The sequence below is a fragment of the Phodopus roborovskii genome, unplaced genomic scaffold (assembly GCF_943737965.1).
Source record: "Phodopus roborovskii unplaced genomic scaffold, PHOROB, whole genome shotgun sequence".
Taxonomy (NCBI): Eukaryota; Metazoa; Chordata; class Mammalia; order Rodentia; family Cricetidae; genus Phodopus; species Phodopus roborovskii.
Window position 1 is genome coordinate 20436843 of NW_026125444.1, and position 22887 is coordinate 20459729.

A 22887-nucleotide genomic window follows, 5' to 3' on the forward strand; every position below is an offset into this window, starting at 1 on the left:
TGGAACCCAGGTAAAGGTCAAAGACAACCAACTCTACCCGATCACTGTCTAACATGAGTGTATGCTCCTTCAATAGCATGCATGTACACATGCACGCGCACACACAGAAGGGTGGGGGGAGACAGAGAGACAGGGAGAAATAAAACACAATTTGAAAGGCAGAGTTAAAGGGACAAAGGCAGATTAAGGCAGGGTCAAGAGAAGTCACAGGAGAGGTGAGATTGGATCTGCCTGAGGAAAGGAGAAAACAGAAGCTTACAAACAAAATGGAAGAAGTGAGTGCTGAAATTAAGTTGTGAGTCTAAAATGAACTCTTCCCTTAATATTCCTTACTTAAGTCCTTTTTTGTTTTTTTGTTTTTTTTTTTTTTTTTTTTTTTTGTTTTGTTTTGTTTCTTGTGACAGGACCTTACTTCTTTAGCTAAGGCTGACCCAACATTCATAAAGAAGACAGATTGACTCAAACTCATGGTGAGTTTGTTAATGTCCAAATCACAAGTATGAATTCTTGACCAATTCCTTTGCAAAAAGAAGCAGGTCTCCTGAATAAGATATAAACACTACTGACACGGTCCCTGGACCTAGACTTCTAGTAATTCTTTGTGTGTAGAGGGCAGGACAGGGGAGTGGACGTGTACCACAGCACATATATGGGAGGTCAGGGGACAGTTGTGCAGAGTTGATGCTCTCCTACCATTACAGAATATCCAGGGACTGAACTCAGGTCATTGAGCCAACTTACTGGCCCAGATCCTAGCACTACTTGAGTTATTTTTTAATGCTCATGATAGGTTATTCCAAGCAATGGCTCCCTGATGGGAGATGCCATTCTGTAAATATGTTTCTCTTATTGGTTAATGAGCAAAGCACTGTTGGACAATAGGGAAGCAAGATAGGTGGGACCAGGAGAGGTGAAGACTTCTGGGAAAAGTCAGACGGAGTCCCAATGTGATCTCAGGAGGAGAGGACACATAAGTCTGGTGTTCATGGTAAGATAAGACCATGTAGAAATACATATATTAGTAATTGTGGGTTAATAGCTAAGACAGAGCTAGCCAATAAGAAGCTCTACACATTGGCCAACAGCTTTATATAATTAATACAATGCCTCTGTGTGTTATTTGGGGCTGACATGGCAGTGGGACCAGGCTGTGGGGGAAAGTGCTCCCTGCGATTCTCCTCTATCAATCTGGAGGAATTTTGAGGCCTTGATATAAACTCATCAACTGGTGAATAAATAGTCCTTAGAAAAAACAGCCAGCAGATTCTGTTATGGTTAGATATGGAATTATCCCTCCAAAGGGATCATATACTGAAGGTTCAGTGTGTAGCTGGTGGATATGAAAGGTTTGGCCTAATCAATGGTCAATTTGCTTACATATTCATAACTGAATGAATTACTGGAAGGTCGCAGAAACTATGCAAAGTGGAGCCCATGCAGTTGAAGGGGGTCACTGAGGTATACTTGTTCCCAGCCCCTTATTTTGTCTACCTTTTGGCTGCATAAAATGAACAGCATCTTTTTTCACATTCAGCTGCCAGCAAAGGTGAGATATCTCACCTTAGGCCCACAGCAACAGAGCCAGCGAAAAAGAGACTGAACCTCAGACAGACACTATGAACCAAAATAAATCTTGTTTTAAGTTTTTTCCCCCCAGCCCACCAGGAATTTGCCACAGTTAGTAAAAAGATGTTGAAAATAGACAACCGAGTGTTCTACTACAGAGCACTCTGAGGAACATTACCTCAAACTGTTGTTATCAAGAACTTATTTTGGAAAACTATCCAAAGGCAGCACTTTCCTACTGAAGCAAACATTCTAGTTGATACTCAGCTTCAATTTTCCTTCTCAACAGCACTTCATGGTACAATGGAAATTAAAAATTAGCAAATACAAATCCCAAGCCCACAAGAAAGTATAAGTTCAGAGAAACTTTGATATGGCTAATTAAAGGAGGAGAAAGAGAGAAGTTAAGAGGCCACCATTAGGGGAGTGAACCACAAAGAACTTGGTCTTTTATTTCACTTAATCAAATCCCCCTTCTTTCCCTAATACTGGCTTAGAATGACAAAGTAAAGGAAAGGTGATTCACTAAAACAGTTCTGAAAGAACAAGAGTTACTACTTGCAGAGCGTTGAGATGGCTCAGATGGTTCAGCTGGTAAAGACACTCACTGTCTGGGTCCCCAGAACCCAGAACGTACACTGTGGCACACACACTACTACTTGGACAGATCATTAAGATTACTTAGTAGGTTCAAGTAACTGTGTCTCCAAACACTTGGTCCACACAGCTACAGAGAAGGGAAAGAAGAAAAAATTGCTCACGACTCATATTATCAGTAAGGATAACAGGATCATTAATTTTCACAAGCTGTCAGCACTAAAGGGGACTTATAATTCAAGTCCCTAGTTTCTTAACTGAAACTGCAGTCCAGAAAGATTAAGGCATGTCTAAGATCACAATTGGCCACTGTTCTTAACCATTATAAAAATTATTATTATTCATACTTTCTTCCAGTTTCTCAGGGTCAATTATCATTTTCCAATGACACAAGTCATCACAAAAGACTGTCATGCTGACAATGAAAGAAGGAGAGGACTTACTTCTGGGTCTGCTAGGCGCTGTGACAGACCTACAACAAAGACGAGGTTTTTTTGTACCACACGCACACTAGCCAAATGTTTTCGATTTTCTGAAATTTTCTGTTTTCTCTCATTTTGTTTCTGTTTCTTCTCATTCTTTATCCTTTGCAATTCTTCCTGGGAAAGTGGTTTATAAACTGCTGGGTCTTCTGGATATGGCTATAAGCATAATAAATAAGATGAAGTTAGAATTAAGTAGAAAACTGCACAAAAGGTAAAGATGCAATTCTGGGCAGCAGGTGTTAACCACTATTAGTTTCTTCTAACTATCCCAACTGCTTTACAACATTTTTACTTAACAAAAGTTAAAAGCTCTAAAAATTATTTTGAGATCACTTTGAGCACAAATGTTAAAACAACAAAATCAACCACTCGGTACTTGCACACAGTTCTTAGAAAGATTGTGCTTCCTAGATGCCATGTAAATGGCAACAAAAATCTGGGCCCAGGCTGCTGCCAAAGGCTATGTCTAGGTCCATGGTGCTACAGCAGCCAGGGTTTGTGTTGATGTCCACAGCGCCTGTTGCCACCAGGGCCATGCAGATTCCCAGTGTCTGGGCCACCATCCTGGGTCATGTGGGTGTCTGAGGACTATGTTGCTGCCAGGGCCATGCTGGCCTGGGTGGCCTGCACAGCCAACTGGGGCCATGTTGACTTCTGGACCAGGGCTGCTGCCTTAGGAACATGTCTAGGTCCATGGTCCTACTGCAGCTAGGGTCTGTGTTGACATCCAAAATTCTACCTGGATGCCTGAGAGCTAGGGCTATGTTAGTGTTCCAGGCTATGCTGCCACTGGAGCTGTGCTGATCTAAATGGCCTGCACTGGCACCTGGGGCAATGATGACACCCAGACCTGTTGCTGCCAAGGACCATGTCTGGTTACATAGAAGCCCGGGGGTGTGGTCCCAACCTGTTACCTTATTCACGTCCAGGGGCCATACAGCCACCAGAGTCATCTGGTGGCTTTTGCTCCCACCCAGAACCACGGTGTTGGTCACGCAAGACACTGCTAAGGGCCATGTCTGGGTCTGTGGTCCTGCTGCAGCTTGGATTTGTGTTATTAATTGCGGCCCATGTTGCTTCAGAGGGCCATGCTGAGCCAGGCCTGGGACAGCTAGCTCTGCTCCTCATTGGACACTGTAGCAAGAGAGTTGCACCCCCCACAAGGAAACATGATCCCACCCCTCACCACAGGTTGGGGAGAGCTAACCCTGACTTCATAGATGTAGGGGAGCTGGCTCAGGCTCTTGCCTGAGGGGGACAGAACAGTGGCCTGAACTTGGCAGCCTAACTACCACCCAAGCCCACAGCTGGGCCTTGGGCTGGCTCACCCTAACTTATACCCCCATCTAGTGAAGCTAGTGAAGGGGCTGGTCCTGTGGAATGATAACCACAGGATCTCCAAAGCACAGGCCAGGCGTGGAATATTCCAGAAGAGTTTCAATGAGGATCCAATGATGATTGGGTACCAGAAACCAGAGACTTTGAACCAGACTCATTGCAATGGACATTTGCAAATAAAGTTGACTGAACAAAAGGGTATAATGTGTGACACACCGCAGCTCCGAGCACCTCCACAATGAATGAAGAGGTATTGGACAGTCAGGAAAGACGGGGGAGAAAAGAAGGTTTTTGTTGTTTTGTTCTTTTTTCTTTTGTTTGTTGCTTGTTTTGCTTTTGTATGATTTGTTTTTATTTTCTGTTTGGGGGTTGCTATAGGGGTGTGTGTGTGTGTGTGTGTGTGTGTGTGTGTGTGTGTGTGTGTGTGTGGTGAGACTAGGAGGTGAGAAGAATTGGGATTGTGTTAAACATAAAAAAAGCAAAGAAGATAGATCAACAAAATATGAATGTCTACATATTTAAAGAAATCCTACTGTGTACAAAAATACTGTTATACACTTGTTGGTATGTGTGTATGTGTGCACGCAGATGTGTGTCTATACATGGAGGCCTCTACCTCATTCATGTGAGAGGCTCTCTCGCTGAACCTGGAGCTCACCGATGGCTAAGCTAGCAGACCAGCAAGCTCTAGGGTCCTTCCCACCCCTCGGGTCATAAAAATATGCCTGGCTTTTATATGCCTGGATCCTCAGGATCCAACTATAGTTCTCAGGACCTACTAAGCCAGGTCCTCAACCCATATCCTTTTTTTATTTAAAAACCTTGCTAGTCTAACAGAAAAAAAAAAGGATGAGCATAAATATTTAAGCCCGGCTTAAGAATTCAAATTTAGTTTTAACATTACCTGGCCATGTGCCCTAAAACAACCCAGTCTCTAAGCCTCAGCATTCTCATGTATAAAGTAAAAGTAATCCTAAAATTGGATGTACAGATTAAGTAATACTCTATTACTTTAAGTAAAACAATTATCATTGTGCCCTCAAGAACTACTAGCAATCTCTCTGTTGTGTGTCTTTGTCCTACAGCTAATATCAGGGTCACTGGTGGATCAAGAATGTAAAATCAGAGTGCCAGGCTTGAATTACAGCCATCTTTCTCCAAAACCATTTGACCATTCTGCCTGAGCCTTCTCATCTGTAACCAACTGTTTTGTAGAAGTCATTAGGGTTAAAAGTGATTAAAATGTGTTCTTCACAAATCAGTAATAAAGACACAGTTATCAGTACTTCTACTAACACAATAAATGGATGGCAGTTATTTAAAATTTTGTATAAAGATCCCAGGGCAGATGTGATGATTAATTTTCATTGTCAATCTGACTGAATTTAGAATCATCTAGAGACACACCTCTGGGCTTGTATTGAAGGGTGTTTTCAGAGAAGACTAACCAAGAAGGGAAGACCCACTCTAATGGATGTGGCTGGCACCACCCCATGGACTGGGGTGCACAACTGAATGAAAAGGTGAAAGGTCAGCTGAGCGTCAGAATGCCCCTCTCTGCTTTCCCACTTAGTGCCACACATTAATACAGAATGTGTTTCCTAGTTCTACATTATCATATCCAATCTTAATTAGAAAGCACCAAGATTGTCTATTTCCTTGGCCAGAGATTATATAACTTTACAGATGTAAGACATCCAGCTAGTTAACACAACATTGGCAACAAACAACACTGACCCCCAATCCAGTGTTCTTTCTAATCATTATGCCTTAAAGATCACACAATGTTTTAAAACCACCTCCTCATATTAGATATAAAGCAAAGGATAGCAGGACTACAAGCCACAGCTCCAGAGAAGCTAGATCCTTCTTCCAGTAATTGATGGAACCAGATGTGGAGATCCACAATAAAGCACCAGGCTGAACTCCAGGAATTCAGTCAAAGAGGAAGGAGGGATTGTATGAACAAGGGAGATCAAGACCATGATGGAAAAGTCTACAGACAGCTGAACTCATGAGCACTGCACTGAGCTGTGGAGCCTGCATGGAACTGTATAGGCCTTCCTTATGTGGAGACAGTTGTGAGGGGCCCTGGGAGTAGGACTAGGATCTGCCCCGGTGCATGAGCCTATGAAGGGATGCCATGCTCAGAGTTAATGAAGAGGGGAGGAGCTTGGTCCTGCCCCAACCATGGCAGCCCTTACTTGTTGGAGGGAGCAGATGGAGGAGTGGGGTGGTTTGGCCTGAGGACCAGGGAGGCAGAAGAAAGGAGGGAGAACTTTGATTGGAATATAAAATGAAATTTAAATAAATTTTAAAAATTGGGGGGGGGGGGACCCACTCATTCTCATGGGGAAAGAACTATACAATTAATACTGGATAGGAAAAAATATATACACTATAAAATAAAGTTGTTTAGAAGCACTTACCTTTCTACAGGCAGGACAAAGCCCATTCTCGTCAGTGCGAATGCGATGCCAACAAAATCGGCATATCTGGTAGCCACAGGTGCAAGGGAAAAAGTTAATATCATCTATCTCCAAGGGCTCCATGCAAAGAGGGCATTCCACAGGGTCTTCTTTTGCATCAGGACTGCGAGACATCTTCACGCTTGTTAGACAGCAGCAAAAGTTTATAATAATTTAAGGGAGAAGGAAATTCAGCACTGAGAGCTAAAATGTAGAACTCTGAAGACCTGCATGTGAAAAAAAATAAAAACACCATTTACTACAGGAAAAAACACTAACTTTTGCTATGTTCGTAGGATAGATGTCAGAAAATTTTTGCATATGAAGAAAAAAGAACTGACATGATTAGGTTAGAAATGTAAAAGAATTCCCATTTTTTCCTGCTAAGACATTTGATCCTGATCTACACACTGTTTATAACACATTTTAGGAAAACATATAGTAAAGTGAATCTGAGGCTCAGTGGGTGAAAGCACAAGCCTAGTGACCTGAGCTCCATCAGCAGAGTTCACAAGCGAGAGAGAACCAGCTCTATGAAGTTCTGCTTTGACTTCTACACACATGATGTGTGCATGACAACATAGTTGTTCTCACAATACAAAGTTGAAAACTACCACATTTAACTATGTATCTTAAAAGCCAATAAGGACCAAAACAATTAGGATATGCCAAAATGTATCACAATTTACAAAAGGGACTGATAAAAATGAGACTTAATCACCTATAGTTACAAATATAAAAATCTTGCCAGAGAAAAATACAGTTTAAAATTAAACAAGCATGCCATAACTGTTTATGGGTACATAATACTATGCCAGTGAAAACTGCTGAGCAAACAGATGTATTTATAAAATATTTCTATACTAAGTGCTACAAGAAGCATTTAAGAAATCAGAGAACGAATAGATCTTTCTAACCCAGTCATGCTTTGTGAAATGTGAATCCTTTTTAAGTTATGGAGAGTTGAAAATCAGTTAAGAATTTCATGCTAAAGGGTGAATTGAAATCACTATTGGCAGTTGAAAAATGGAAAAACTGCAAACTAATCTACATCTTGATGCAATCCCACAGCACAATGGTTTGAAAACAACACAATTCAACAAAGCAATTTTTAAAGATTACAATGAAGAGTATATGAGAAAAACTGCCACTTCTGAGAGCTAAACGTGATGACTAGCCCTATCAGATACTCAACTGTCTTCTATGAAGCTGTAACTTCTTACTTCAGAAAAGTAAAGAAAATATCAAAGAAACTAAAAACCTAAGCTATAAAAATAAATAATAAAATTGTATTTAATTTTTAACAGAAATCAATACAGATGGATGGGCCCACCCAGCAGCCTTTTTTTTTTTTTTTTTTTTTTTTTTTTTTGAGACAAGATTTCTCTGTAACAGCCAGGCTGTCCTGGAACTCACTACTTTGTAGACCAAGCTGTGCTGGAACTCAGAGATCCACCTTACTCTGCCTCCCCAGTGTCAGGATAAAAGACGTGTCCCACCATTTTATAAATAGTGAGAAACACTGGCACAGATAGTGTCCTTGGTAGGGATGGACCATTTTATAAATAATGAAAAACACTGATACATATCTAACTTATACTATAATAAGATAACACCCTGTGGGATGGTGGCACATAGGCCTTTAACCCCAACACTTGGGTCTCTTGAGTTTAAGGCCAGGCTGGTCTACACAGAGTTCCAGGACAGCCACGGCTACAAGGAGAAACCATGTCTCCAAAAGTCAAAAACATAGAGTTGACTAACATGAAAAGAAGAAAACAAAATTATAAGAAAATAACACTAAGTAAAGTTCATAGTACCCATATGGTGGCGCTTAAATATCCATAACACCAGTGCTAGAGGATCCAACAACACACTCTTCTGGCCTTTAAGGGCACACATGAAATCTTTAAAAAATAAGCAGCCAGACAAAGACAGACAGACAGGTAGACAGTTAATGGATAAAGAAGACAAAAGCCTGTGTTTTTATTCAATATGCTGCCTAAGTACGAAGCTCTTCTATATAAACACATCCATATACCAACCACTGTGCTATGTTCAGTTCAGTAAGCATTATATCAAAGAACAGAAACTGCCAATATAACACCCTCAAACAGGGAAATCATTAGCAGTTAAGACATGGCTATCTAGCTGGGAATACTTATACTCAACACCACTGAAGTGGAGACATGAAGATACAAGAATGCTGTGAGTCTACACTACACAGCCAGCTGTAGGCCATGTAGGGCTACTACAGTATGAAACCCTGGCTTTAGAAAGGGAGAGCAGCTCAGTAAATTTGTGTAAACTGACTCAGAAAGAGATCTATTCTTTAGACTTAAAAAAAAAAAAAAAAAAAACCAAGAAGCTAGAGGATTACTATCTAACTATTTACAAGTGCTTTTCTATATAAACTTAATTTCACTAAGAAAATAAGATAAGGAAGCTGACATAGCAAAAGCAGAAGTAGACATCATTCATTAGAAAAATCTGTTGCTATCTGAATTGATATAAAAATGTTATTTTTAAATTCAAGTGGCCAAACAATTAGGTGGGTTGTTTTCATTTTCTTGAGAAAATGTCTGACCTTAATGATTAGATGGGGGATGCTAAAACAGTGTCTTCTGTTTTCTACTGTACAGTAAGTATGAGGCAGCCAAGATGGAATCAGCTGTTAATCAGTTGTGTTCCTGGAATGTTGTCCTATGAATCTATAATGTTATTTCAAATTTAAAGTTAAAAAAGGAAACAGATGCATGTATATTTATAAGCAATCCAACATACCTAGTTTATACATTTGAATTAGCCATTTTCTCCAAATTAAAACCAAGGATTCAGAATAGATCTCTGCTGAGTAATTTGAGCATCCAAAGCGGTAGAAAATAGGCTCCAAACAGCTCCTACCAACAGGAAAATGAACTGAAATTAAGGGCTGATATCTGTACTTCTAATATTTGTGACTTTAAGAGGTTTAAGATGTTTTCTTCTCTTTATTTTTTGTTTTTGAGGGGGTTGCAGGGGGCAGGGCAGGGTCTCTCTATGTAGCACTGGCTTTTTGGAACTCACTTTGTAAAGTGAGGCTGTCCTCAAAGTCAGAGAGCTCTGCCTGTCTTTGCCTCTTGAGTACTGGTTATTAAAGACATGTGCCACCATGACCAACTGAAAGACTTTTTTTAACTAAATATCATTAGCATTTTAGTGAAGTAATTTATTAAATGCTGAGAAGGAAACAAATATTGGGGCTTAGGAATACCAAATCTTTCTAGAAAGTGTACTACTATAAATAAAAGACATATTGAATAAACACTTTCAGGCTTTTTAAATTACGCTTTTAATTTTTAAAAGTTTGTAAGACTGTATATTCACATTGAGAGGGAAGGAAGGGACAAAGTAGCAAGAGGGATCATGAGATAGTTAATACAAAAGCATCTTCACCTGAATACTTTTGACATTATGGAGAGATTCCACAGAAGCAGGTCATCAAATGTTATCCAAGAGTAGTAAAATATATGTGGACAATCTGGCATTTGAAGAATAAGTGCTCATTTCTACCTCATCTCTCTTCCATTAAGTAGATATAAGATCTTGGGTAACCCAGTCCAAAGTTCTAGGACTTGATTTACTTACCTCAAACACACACTGTAAATAAGGCCAGTGAAGTAGCTCAGAGAGTAAAGGTGATGGGGGGGGTAGCCTAGAAGAGAAGTCACGTCATACAAAAGGACTCAGCACTCACATAGGAGGTTTATTGGAAGAAGAGAGCGAGATGGGGCAGAGTCCGGTACCTGGGGACAAGAGAAGTGGAAGAGAAAGGCAAACAGGGAGGGAGAGAGAGAAAGACAGGAGGTGGGCAGGGCCCTCTTCAAAGAGGAAAGGTAGTGAATGTGCACAGGTGGTGCTCCTAGTGGCTGCAGCTGAGAGTGTGCCCTGTCAAAACCCCAAGGGCAGGCCAGTACAGACCCTGAATACTAACAGAAGACTAAAGATCTGAATTTGATCCCTGGAAGCCATGCAGTAGAAGAAGCGAACAAACTTCTGCACAAGTTTTCAGCACATGCAAGCAAACACACAGAGTAAAAATATACACGGAAATTTAATTTTAAAAATTATTTTAAGTTATTTCTGCCAAAGGAAGACAATACCCCAGAATGACAGTCAAAAATTTAAAAAGAGACAATGAGGAAAGAACCTAGTAAAAGTAAAAATAAAAAGAATCACATATAAAGTATTAGCATCTAACTTGTTAGGCTTAATAAAAATTTGGAAATAAAAACATAGGTAGGAGAAGAGTAAAATAGGCTAATACACTCTGAAGTCCAACTGCAAGGATGGTAAAAATTTAAAAGGCAACCAACATAGCACTTTGTAATCACTAATTCCATGTCCTTATGACTACTTCAGAGAAACGGGTGACTACGAGGAGATGGGGATAAGCTGCTGGAGCACTGTTTTGCTACAGCAAATAACTGGCTAAATGTCCATTAGTGGGAAATGGTAGGTTCTGTAAGGTTAATTAAAATGTAGTTTAAGGGCTACAATAGCACTCAGGAGTTGGAAGCTGGAAAGAGGGTTGCTCCAAGTTCCAGGCCAGCCTGGGCAGAAAGTGGAAAGTAGATAAACCACATTTTCTCTCATATGTATATGGACCTTAACTAATTTATATATGAATGTACTTATGTGGAACTCAGTATGGAAGAGGCTCATGCAGGGGGTGCTTTAAGAGAGGTGGGTGCAAGGGATTAAGAGAATACATAACATATGAAAGCAGAAGAAACACTTGGGGCACAAAGGCACAAGCAGAGACACAGGCAAGGAGACAGCTAAGTGGAGTGGACACACGTGATCAGCTAAAACTAAGAGTGTAAGAACACAGAAGAAAACCTAAAGCTAATCAATGCTAATTAAAGGTTCATAAATGTTAACAAAGTGTGAACTTGAACAAAAATGACATAATAAAAACGGACAAAAATGAATCTATATACATCAAAATATGAATGAAAAGGCTAGCTGGAAGTAACAAATAACAAGTTTTATATTTAAAATATTTTTCAAATCCCAGCACTCAGGAGGCGAGGCAAGCAGATCTCTGTGAGCTCAAGGCCAGCTGGTCCACAGAGTGAGTTCCACATCAGGCTCCAAAGCCACAGAGAAATCCTGCCCTGAAACCAAAAATAGCCGGGTTTGATCCCACACTCAGGCAGCAGAGGCAGGTGGATCTCTGTGAGTTTGAAGCAGCCTGGTCTACAGAGCAAGTTTCCAGGACAGGCATCAAAACCAGAGAAATCCTGTCTCCGGGGAAAAAAAGAAAAACAAAAAATAAAATGTTTTCTAAATAACTGGGTGTGGTGGTACACACAGAAGGATCTCTGAGTTCTAAGACAGCCACAGAGACAGAAAAATCCTATCTCAAAATAAATAAATAAAACAAAGCAAAAGTTCTATATAATTATGTAATGAATTCATGGGGCAAAGGAAATAAAATGATAAATATTAGCAGTTGGAACATGAAGAAACAGGAGGCCTAAGAACTGAAACCTTATCTGTGCATTTTTTGGGAGCTGGGAATTGACCTGGGTCCTCTGGAAGAGCAACCAGTGCTCTCAATTGCTAAGCAATCTCTCTAGTCCCACTCTGGGTTTTTTTTTGTTTTGTTTAGTTTTTCGGTTTTTTTTTTTTTTTTTTTTTTTGCAAACTATCCATGTTTTTCTTCTCTAACAGCAATTTTTTCAGTCTTTCACAACTGAGATTCTATTGGTTGAAGAGCAGAGTACACAGACATTTCAATTCTTAAATCATGCACCAACCTTGAAGAGTCATATATTGTACTCATATACCCAAAAGAGCAATGTGTTATTTCTCTTTGAACCTATACCAGAGATGGTCCATCTTCACACTTGACTAGTTTTCCCTAAGACCCCACATAACCATCAAATGCTCATAATTCTTCGTAATTCTTAATCTCACTGACTCACAATTTTATACCACATACAGTATATACTCAAGATTTCCATCTTTCACAGCACATTATCACAGGCGATAGGAAAATGGAGGACCATGACCAGACGTTACAGTTTTAAAAGGGCCAGGATTGAGAGAGGAGTGGGTTGTTTTTTGTTTGTTTGTTTAGGTAACAGTTCTACTAAGTTTTCAGTCATAACTGAAAACATTACAGGCACAAATGCCCAGCTGAGATTCCAAATTACCATTTGGCATGCTTTGTGCTCTAGGAGATTAAACTAGCCCCACTATGGAATGTGTGGTGACTCAAGAAAACCTTTCCTGTTTTAGTATTAGAGCAAGATTTTTAATTTTTTTAAACTTTTTGAAGGACATTAAATATCACACGAATTAATAAAAGGACCCAGAGACTGATATTGGGGTTCAAGCTTCAAGCTGAATATCAGAAAAGCAAAGCAACTGACCAGCAGCTTCTTACCTCTAGCTCAGACCGAATGGGCTGATCCTGTCTCCCTAGGCTCTCACCAAGCCTCCGACTGTAAACTCTCCAGTTTGACTTCAGAATAAATGCTCGAGCCTTTGCTTCTATCCTATATACTTCCCTAATGTTGGGATTAAAGGTGTGAACTATAATTATAATTACTTTTAGACTGACTGACTCACTCTTGTGTAGATCTGGGTGGCCTTGGACTCAGAGAGATCCATCTATCTCTTAATCCTGGGTCCTAGGATTAAAGGTGTGTACCACCACCTCCTAGCTTCTGGCTGATAGGATTAAAGATATGTATCACCACTTCCTGATCTCTATAGTTTGAGACTGACCTCAAACTAATCTCAAGCTTTGATCCTCAGTCAAGCTTTAATAAATCATAAGTAATATCAATACAATTAAACTTTCAAACTTCTGCACTTAAAGAATGTGTCTAATTTGTTCTATATTGTACTACAGACACACACTGCAAAATACAGCTTCCTAGAACTGTGTATGAAGGGACGAGAACCCTAAAGGAGTGACTCGGAGAAATGCATATAAATAGTATTTGTCATTTAAGCATAGGGTCAGAAATATTTGCTTCCTTTTTAAATGTTCCTCTATTTTTGAACTTTTAGAAATGAATTTGTTTTTCTAATAGAAAAAAAAAACACTAAATTAAAACTTAAGAATAAAATGACGGACAAGACGAAAAGAAAACACTACTAATTGACAACAAGCATCAACATGCTCCCTGTTCTCTCATGTTCTCTCAGAACGTGGCTAGGAATTTAAAAAGTAAAGGCTAAACCTGATGAAAGTATCATAAGAGAAAATCAAATCTGCATAGAATCAAAGCAGACTAAAGTGTGGTACTTAACTACTCTCTACCACAACTGTGCAAACTAAGGGAGAGAGAGCTGCTTGTATCAGTTATTTTCAATTCTGAAAAAACAGGTGGATTCCAGGGAAACAATCTGACAGAAGGCCACACCTGTATAAAAGTCTAAGGATGAACCCAACCCTGTATTTCAAAAAAAATTTGTCCAGGTATCCTAATTTTTTCCCTTAATCTAGACTTACAAACTTGTCCTTACAATATTATTTCTCATATCAATTTAAAATGTGTCAGTAGTGATGAACACAATAGAAAATATTAATTCAAGAATACTAAATATGGCAAATGCCTGTAGTCACAAATACTTGAAAGCCTGAGTAGCCAGGCAACTAGTATAGGAGGGGAGGACCAGATCTCTAAGCCTTTTAGGCACGTACCTAAAAGCCTTCCAGAAGCTAGTATGCTAGGACTACTATGAGGTCTAGGCCAGACAAGGCTATGTACTGGCTCAAATTATCCAAGACTGGGGTAAGAAGGATCACTGTAGAGTCACCCATCTCTTCTTACAGTCAATATAGCCCCACTTCTGTGGCTTAAAAGTGAGCACGGCTTCTTAGAGAAGTCTACCTTTTCAACTGTTTTGGCTGAGTGGAGCACAGGAAGGGGGAATGAAGAAACATAACCTTGAGACCAAATTTATAAAACAGCAAAAATTAGGTTATCTACTTGTGATTTTTTAATAGGGATCTAAAATGGGCTTAGAATTTGTTAAACAAACACACAGATCAATTTTACATATTAAAAAAAATTGGTGGAATGTTCAATTTTATTAGATTTTCTGGGTGTGTTGTTGTTATGCAGCCTTTGAGAATAAAATTAAATAATAAGATATATAAGGAGCCCAAAACACAGAAAAGCTATTAATCCTTTAAAAGATGGGAAAATGCTGCTTTACTTTCCTTCCCTTTCTATTGTAACTCAGTAAATTCTAGGATGTTAACAGTTTAACAGCATTAAACTAAAATAGTACTGCCAAAAATCTTCTGTTCTATATACAATTAATTATTGCACTGCTAGTAAAAGTGGTCCACCATGCCAGGTAGTGGTGAGTTTGAGGTCAGCCTACTCTACAGTGTGAGTTCTGGGACAGCCAAGGCTACACAGAGAAACCCTGTCTTGAAAAACCAACGAGTGTGGGGAGAAGGAGAGGGAAAATTCACCAAGCTAATATTCTCATACAAAAATTAGAATGTTTTAAATAGTATCTAGTATAAAAGCTCATATCTATATTCAAAGTACCCAAGAGGTGAAGACAGAATAATTGTTGAAAGATCTAGGCCTACCCGGGCTACAGTACAATAAAGTCCCATCACACCAAAAGAAAATTTTTCCCTAAAAATAACAGCCAGGAGTTGTGTACACTCCTGTAATGCCAGAACCTGAGAGGCAGAGAACAGACATACAACAGTCTCAAAAACAAAACACTAAGGGTTTGCCTAACATACCCAACACCCTGGGTTTTACCCCAGCATAACACAGCAAATATATTACATATAATAAAACATAAAATAAAGAACTATTTGTGTAAGAAATTAGATGGATTCTAATCATGAAACACATTTATCCAACACCACCCATCCCAAAAAATAAAAGAGGGAGGGGGGAGTTTTAAATCCATGGCAATGTAAACCTATTCAACCAACTCAAAGGTTATGCTTCCAATCTACAAAGTAATAGTCAAAACATGGGTTTTATTACTCTTTAAACTACCCACACTGAGATGCTTTCAAAATAAAAAGCTATTATCAACAGGTGCTCTATCACTAAACTGATACTCCTGATCCCTTATATAATCATATAAAAACAACAAACTGTGGACTTTAAAAAGAAATAGAACTGGGAAATTTATCTTCTCCCATTCTACCATCAAATCACCACCACTATTTTATTATAATGAAAGTATACACTTCTTATAATGAAAATATATGCCATCTATGTCAACAGATTACTTGTATAGATATTTTAAAAGAGCAAATGCACAGAGCATTCAGAATACTTGGAAAAGAAAGGTGTCTCTAAATGTATTCAGTCTCATTAAATTGCTTGAGGTGTCAGTATATCATGCTTTTAAAATAAAGTGAAATGAAAAATGCTATACTTTACAAGCATGTATCACTCCTATATATTTATATTTTATTTCTGCTAAAGAAAATAATACATTTATAAAATGTATAAACACTTCAGCCTTCCCTATAATTTCTATCCAATGACAGAAGGAAGAAGTATGGAGAATTAAGAGCTATCTACTGTAAAAAAAAAAAAAAAAAAAAAAAAAATCTATGTAATTTATACACTACTCCATAATATGAATGAGTTTGTTATTATTCCTTAAATAATATCAAGAGATGCAATCTTTCATTCAGAAGGTGTATTTTCTCCATCCACCATTTTTTTCAGATAGGGTTTCTCACTGGCATAGTACTCAAAAACAGGCTAGGTTGGCTAGCCAGTGAAATCCAGGGACCCAGCCTCTTCAGCTCCCCAGTGTTGGGATTTCAAGTGTGCACACTATGCTTGGTTCTTTTTCACATGGTGCTGGCAATCAAACTAAGGTTCTAACAAGTGATGTACAAATTGAGCGATCACCTTAGCATCTACTTGCACTTTTCTTCACCTTTGAATTTTATAAAGAAATGAAGTTCATCATTTTTAAAGTAGCTAAGTGCAAGCTAGGTATGGTGACATATGTTTATAACCCCAGCACTTGGAAGGCTAGACTAGAAGACAGGGAATTTAAGGCTAACCTTGGCTACAGTTTGTTCAAATTCAGACTGGTATAAAAGAGACCTTATCTTAAAACGCCTTAAAGTAAAATCAAAAATAAATAAAACAGCTAATCCTATAGATGCCCACTATATCAGATATAGCACCAGACATTTGTAACAATGATGGTAATGTCTGAGAATATTAACCATCAATAAACTGACTATATCCTCAGTGGCCCTCATCCTATTTATACAGGCAAATTTCAGGTACTTTGAGATTTAAACCCTTAGCAGTCATAATCTACACATAGCCACGCAAACTACTGTGTAAGTCTATCTACTCCATGCTGCCAGTTGTTTCACATCACACTGAGTAAACAGCTGATATCGTACATATTAAAATCTTTAGAAAATCTAAACATCACAGGAAAACATAAGGTGGGAATTTTAAGGCTGCAGAGAAGAGGGAAATGTTGATGCTTTAGATAAATTATGCAATACTTTTTTCCACTTTCTTGTCAAAATTTGAAGTCACCTGTTAGCTTAAAAAAATAAAATACAGCTCTGAAAATATATCTCATCAAGCAAGAAAGCTTCTTGCTCTTGCAGAGGCCTGAGTTCAGTTCTCAGCACCTAAGTGAGTGTTCAAAACTGCTTCTGACTCCAGCTCCAGAGGATCCAATACCTTCTCCTCTGACCTCTGAGGCCAACTGCACTCACGTGCACATATCCACCCCCAACACATATAATAGAAGAAAACAAAACAAAACAACCTAAACAGACAGACAGAAGACAGACAGACTAATTGATTACTGTGGTGGTTTGAATGAGAATGTCCTCCCCCATAAGCTGTGGTGTGATATTTTGAATGTGTTCTGACAAATAAAGCTTGCTTGGAGTCAGGAGGGAAGAGTTAGCTACTAGCTGGCCATAAAGGTTTGGACGACTATAGAGAGAACAGACATGAAGTGGTAGGGCAGGGCTGACAGGATCTCAGCCCTTTTGCAAGGAAGAACAGAAGAAGTAGGAAGTCACTGGTGGCTGCTACCCTGCTTCTCTGATCTTTCAGGCACTTACCCCAAAATCTGACTCCTGACTGATAAAGATTAGATTAGCACTTCAACAAGCACATTACTTGAGCACTACATTCCTAGTTGGTGGACAGTTTTAGGAAGGTTAGGAGGTGTGGCCTGGTTGGAGAAAGTCTTCATGGAATGAGCTTTTTGAGGTTTCAAAAGCCTGCACCAGGCCCAGTCTAGTTCTCTCTGCCTCCAACCTGGGGATCAGATGTGAGTTCTCAGCTACTGCTCCAGCACCACAGATCTGCCTGCCTGCCACCAGGTCCCCTACAATTACAGTCATGAACTCACCCTCTGAAACTATGAGCAAACCTCCAATCACATCTTTGTCTTTTTCTTTTTTTTGGGGGGGGGGGTGGTTCTAACAACCCTGGCTGGAACTCACTCTGTAGACCAGGCTGGCCTTGAATTCACAGAGATCAACCTGCCTCTGCCTCCTGAGGGCTGGATTAAAATGCATTCTTTTTTAAGTTGCCTTGGCATGATGCCTTCATAGCAATACAATGGTAACTAAGACAATTAATTATGCTTGATGAATTTCTTCACATTTGCAAGCAATCTGTAGACTCTGGACAAAGGAATAAACATTTCCCCATTCTCAAACCATGAAGAACATAATTAGAAATTTGTCTTAATTTTCATCTATCTATTCCTTTAGTTTATAGAAAAAAAGCAGAAATTTTCTAACTTTCCTCATAGCAAAAAATCATAGTGTTACTGTATATCGAAATAATGTCATTTTATAATCCCATGCCTAGGCTAAGAGTATCAATTAATAGTAGAGCATTTATTTGCCTAACATGTGTGAGGCCCTGGATTTGAAATCACAACCCAGGAGTACGAAGATAATACTGTATCAACATCTTTGACTTCTAAACCTAGACAGGTGAAGGTAAAAAGAAGAGATTAAAGAACCACAGATGAAGTAATTCAGTGACTTCAATGGAAAAGGAAGCATAACCTGTAGATGACACTCAAAAACAGAGGAACCAGCAGTATCATTACAAGGAGACAGAAAAAGAAATGGGAAGTTTGAAAACTACTCCCGCCATGGGAGGACAGACCACATAACAGAAAGAGAAAACAACCACCAATCCAGCTATACTCTGAATTTTCATTTATTCACGGACACTTTCAACTCAGCTAAATGAATACAGAGTTCAGGAAAGATTTAAGAGCTGATAAAGCATTGAGTCAAACATATACAGTATTTTAAAGCTTTGAGACTGAATGACACTGCCCAGACTTCCTCACTAATGTGGTCTAAACTAGTTTAGACCATGTCTTCTGTCATTTATAGAGTCCTAAGTGACAAATCTCTTTGCTGGATCTTTAATATATTCTTTATGAATGAGGGTAAAAATGTGATTTTTATAATTTTATTTTCCTGCCTTAAATTTTCCCATGAATTTAATTTGTACTTGGAATAAAATTATTTATGTGGTACTTATGAAAATAACAGCCTTGTTTAAAATGAGTGTGTGTGTGTGTGTGTGTGTGTGTACACGTGCGCGCACGCATGTGCCAGCGTGTACATGAATGTGTAAGCATGTGGTCCATGCACATACAGAGACCAAAGAAGGTTAGGTGCCCCAGTTCTATGACTCTCTGCCTCATTCACTTAGGACAGGGTCTTCGACAAAACCTGGAGCCCAAGCCTCCTGTCTCTGCCCTGCAAAGTGGCTGAGGTTATTATAGGTGCACACATGATCATGCTCAGCTTTTTATGTAGGTACTGAGGATTTGAACCCGGTTCCACATGTTTATACAGCAAGCATTCTTACCAAATGATCCAACTCCTGAGCCTATTACAGCCTTTTGATTCATCTCTCATTTCCATACACCTCTACCATTATGCTTTATGTAACGTTTCTAAACACACTGGTTAACACACGATCTATAATACTAATTCTAGATATTATCCCAAGAAAAATAAAAATATGATTCACAAAAGGCTTACATGCAAATGTCCATAGACACATTTTACATAATAGCCAAAGTATAGAAAGAAAAAAAAAACAAATGTTTACTGTATAAATAAACAAATCTTTCAATGGAATAAAAAAAAACTGCTCAGAAAAAAAAACAAAGCATAATAAACATAGTACTAATGACTGTGAAATGAATTATGCTCAGTTCAAGAAACCTGTCACAAAATTAACCCTTTTACATAAACTGACAAAATTAAGCTCTGATGACAGAAAGAGTCTGGGTGATAAGTACTGAGTGGGAAGCAGTTTGAAGAGCGCCCCAGGTGACAGAAATGTTCTCAATCTTGACAGAAGTGTGGGCTACGCAATTGTACATATCCGTCACAACATATTTAACAAAACTTGTTTCACTGTACATAAGACCTCAAATTTAAATAAAACTAAGCTACAAAATCTCTACAGGCTTAAGCCTACTCCATTAGAAATTGGATCAGTGAGAATTGAAATCTCTATTCAGTCAGAGATTTGAATGAAATTAAAACACAGAGGAAGGGGGACAGAATCTGGGACATCACCTACAACTACAACCCAAACATTTACATCTGTCTCCTACACAGCTATTATTCAGTAAAAATAAGAGAGATGTGGAAACACAGAAGGGATTCTGATTGACTGAAAAAAGTCAGCAGGGTTACAAAATGGCTTAGAGACAAGGAGCTTCTTGCCATGCCTAATGATTGCAGTTTGATCCCTGAGGACTCACATGGCAGAAGAATCCATTCCCACAAACTGTCTTTTGGCCTCCACATGCACACTGTGACACACATGCACTCAGATACATATAAATAAATGTAATAAAAAGATGCTTTTAAGCTAGGCAGTGGTGGCACACACCTTTAGTTCCAGCACTTGGGAGGCGGAGTTAGCAGGATCGATACAAGTGTGAGTTTCCCTATACATAATCAAAGGAGACTATGTCTATGTAAAACATCTCCAGTGACCCTCAGTACAAACAAATCATGGCAGAAAGCATTCCAAAGCACTGAACTCTTTCAAATTAATCCTATTAATATTATATGTCATATGAACATATTAATATATTGTGTGTATTATTAATAATGTTAAATGTACAATATAATGATATAAAATATTATATGTATAGAAAGACTTTAAATATATAATTGATGAATTATGAAAACTGAAAAATTAATAAATATACTTAAAAAAACATGAATGAATTTTTTTTGGAGGGGAGGGAGACAGGGTTTCTCTGTGTAGCCCTAACTGTCCTAGAACTTGCTCTGTAGGCCAGGCTGACATCAAACTCACAGAGATCTGCCTGCCTCATGGATTAAAGGCATGTACTACAGCCAACCAGGACAATTTTTTTCTAGACAGGGCCTCACTATACAGCTCTTACTGGCCTAGAGCTCACTAGATAGACCACACTGGCCACCTCAATGCTTGGATTAAAATAAACACACACCATCATGCCTGACACAATTTATTTTCTTTTGGACATGAAAGAGAGATAATTAGCCTTCTATAATAAAGTGACTGGCTTGAAAGTTTGAATATAAATCCTAAAGGTATCATAAATAGGAAAATAAAAGTATTAACTAGTGTCTTATTTGGGTGTTTCTTCTGATAAATGAGCTAGTGATATGCTTCATTTAATAATAAATACACTCTCACAGTCAAGAGCCATATTAAAAAAGCAGTAAAGAGGGGCCAGAGAGAGAGCAAACCTGGCAGCCTGAGTCCACTCCTCAGAATCTGCACTGAGATGAAAAGAGAAAACCAACTCACCGCACACATGAGCGAGCCTGACACAAGCAGCTACACACAACACAACACAACACAACAGTAACGACAGCAAGGAGGACTGCAAAGATGCTCAGCGGTTAATTTAAGGACACACATACGCTCTTGTAGGGGACCTGAGTTCAGTTCCCAGCACCAACACTGGGCAGCTCAGAACCACCTATAAGACGAGGGGACCTGACACTTGCACCCATGAGCATATACCCACACATAGACACACATACACAAATAATTAAAAATAAGAATAAAATTTTAAGATAACAATTAGGTAATACACTTCTACTAATTGTTTTGCTAAATAAAAATTAACAAGCAGAACAAAAATACCTTTTATCTATTTATTTCCCAGAAAATATATTACTAACTGGGCAAAGAATTAAAAGCAATTTTTTAAACTGTCTCAATCAAAGTTTTAAGTAGTGTGTGAAACTGCAGATAAAAATAGCCCATCATTCTATTCACATTCTAGAAGGGCATAAGACAAAAGAACAATGTCTTCTGTTCTAGGAGTAGGATAGTAATACTCTTTAAGGATTTCTTTCCAAGAACACTCCATTTCATTATGCTAATAACCAATCATATTGTTTTAAACCGGTTTGACTCAACACATTAATGCATAACACAGAAGGCTGTATTGTTAATAAATGCTATCGTTAAGAATCAACTTGCTTCAACCCAGGAGCTCACTGTTCAGAGTACCTGCCTGCCTAACATGCCCAAGAACCTGGGTTCCATCCCTAGAACCACAAGGGGGAAAAGCCATCATTATGTAACTTACTTCTAAGGTCTTACTCCTATTAAATTCCTAAAATATACTAAAACATAAATATAAGCAACTTTCCTTTCAAATTTTCTAAGAAACTTCTACTCTAAGACATTTTAAAAGATACATAATTCTAAAGAAAGCACTAAAATGGCATCATAAGTATCTGAAAATCAACACAAAGCAAAAATCTACATCAATTATAATATTCTCCAGTGAAATAACTTTACATCTGGATATTTAGCCTAAGTTAACAGTTTAACTAAAAGAAATGCTGGTTCTTTCGATTTTGCCTAGCAGTTTAGAGCGCAGTTACTGCATTCTCATAGTCAAATTAAAATCTGGGTTAAGACAGTATCAAGTCCTGAATTTAGAGCATCCAAACTGACCTGCTATATTCCCCAGATGCTTTCTGGGTGATTTAAAAAAAAAAAAAAAAAAAATCAATGGGATATATAAAATTAAGCTTTTTCAAAGCCAAGGGAAAATCAACAGCAAGCAATTTATTTCATGTTTTAAAATCTCATCATTGATAATGGAAAGACCCTGTCAAAAAAAAAAAAAAAAAGAATGTCATCTCTGTGAAGTTTCAAAACAAAGACACCATGACCCTCTCAGTATCCGTGGTTACCTACATGAGTCCTGCACAAGACCTTCAGAAGACTGAGCCCATCAACACTCCATCAATGCACAGCCAGCTCACCCTTCCCAGAAGAGGGATAGGTAGTTAATGGTTGTTCTGTGGGGAGGGGAGTCATGTTCCTTGATGTAACAACTGGTAAACTGCTCTTAATTAAATCCCC

The 22887-nt window shown here is 38.6% G+C and overlaps 1 protein-coding gene across 6 annotated transcripts in view; it reads right to left on the bottom strand.

The window, feature by feature from the left end:
- Positions 1-22887, bottom strand: part of Cnot4 (CCR4-NOT transcription complex subunit 4) — a 97593-nt gene that overhangs the window by 53032 nt on the left and 21674 nt on the right. For all 6 annotated transcript variants that reach the window (XM_051175864.1, XM_051175865.1, XM_051175866.1 and 3 more), the window contains exons 2-3: positions 6416-6681; positions 2607-2804 (exon numbers count right to left, since the gene is read on the bottom strand). In XM_051175864.1, coding sequence (XP_051031821.1) covers positions 2607-2804; positions 6416-6589 — 372 coding nt within the window. In that variant the 5' untranslated portion in view covers positions 6590-6681. The remainder of the gene's footprint in view (positions 1-2606; positions 2805-6415; positions 6682-22887) is intronic.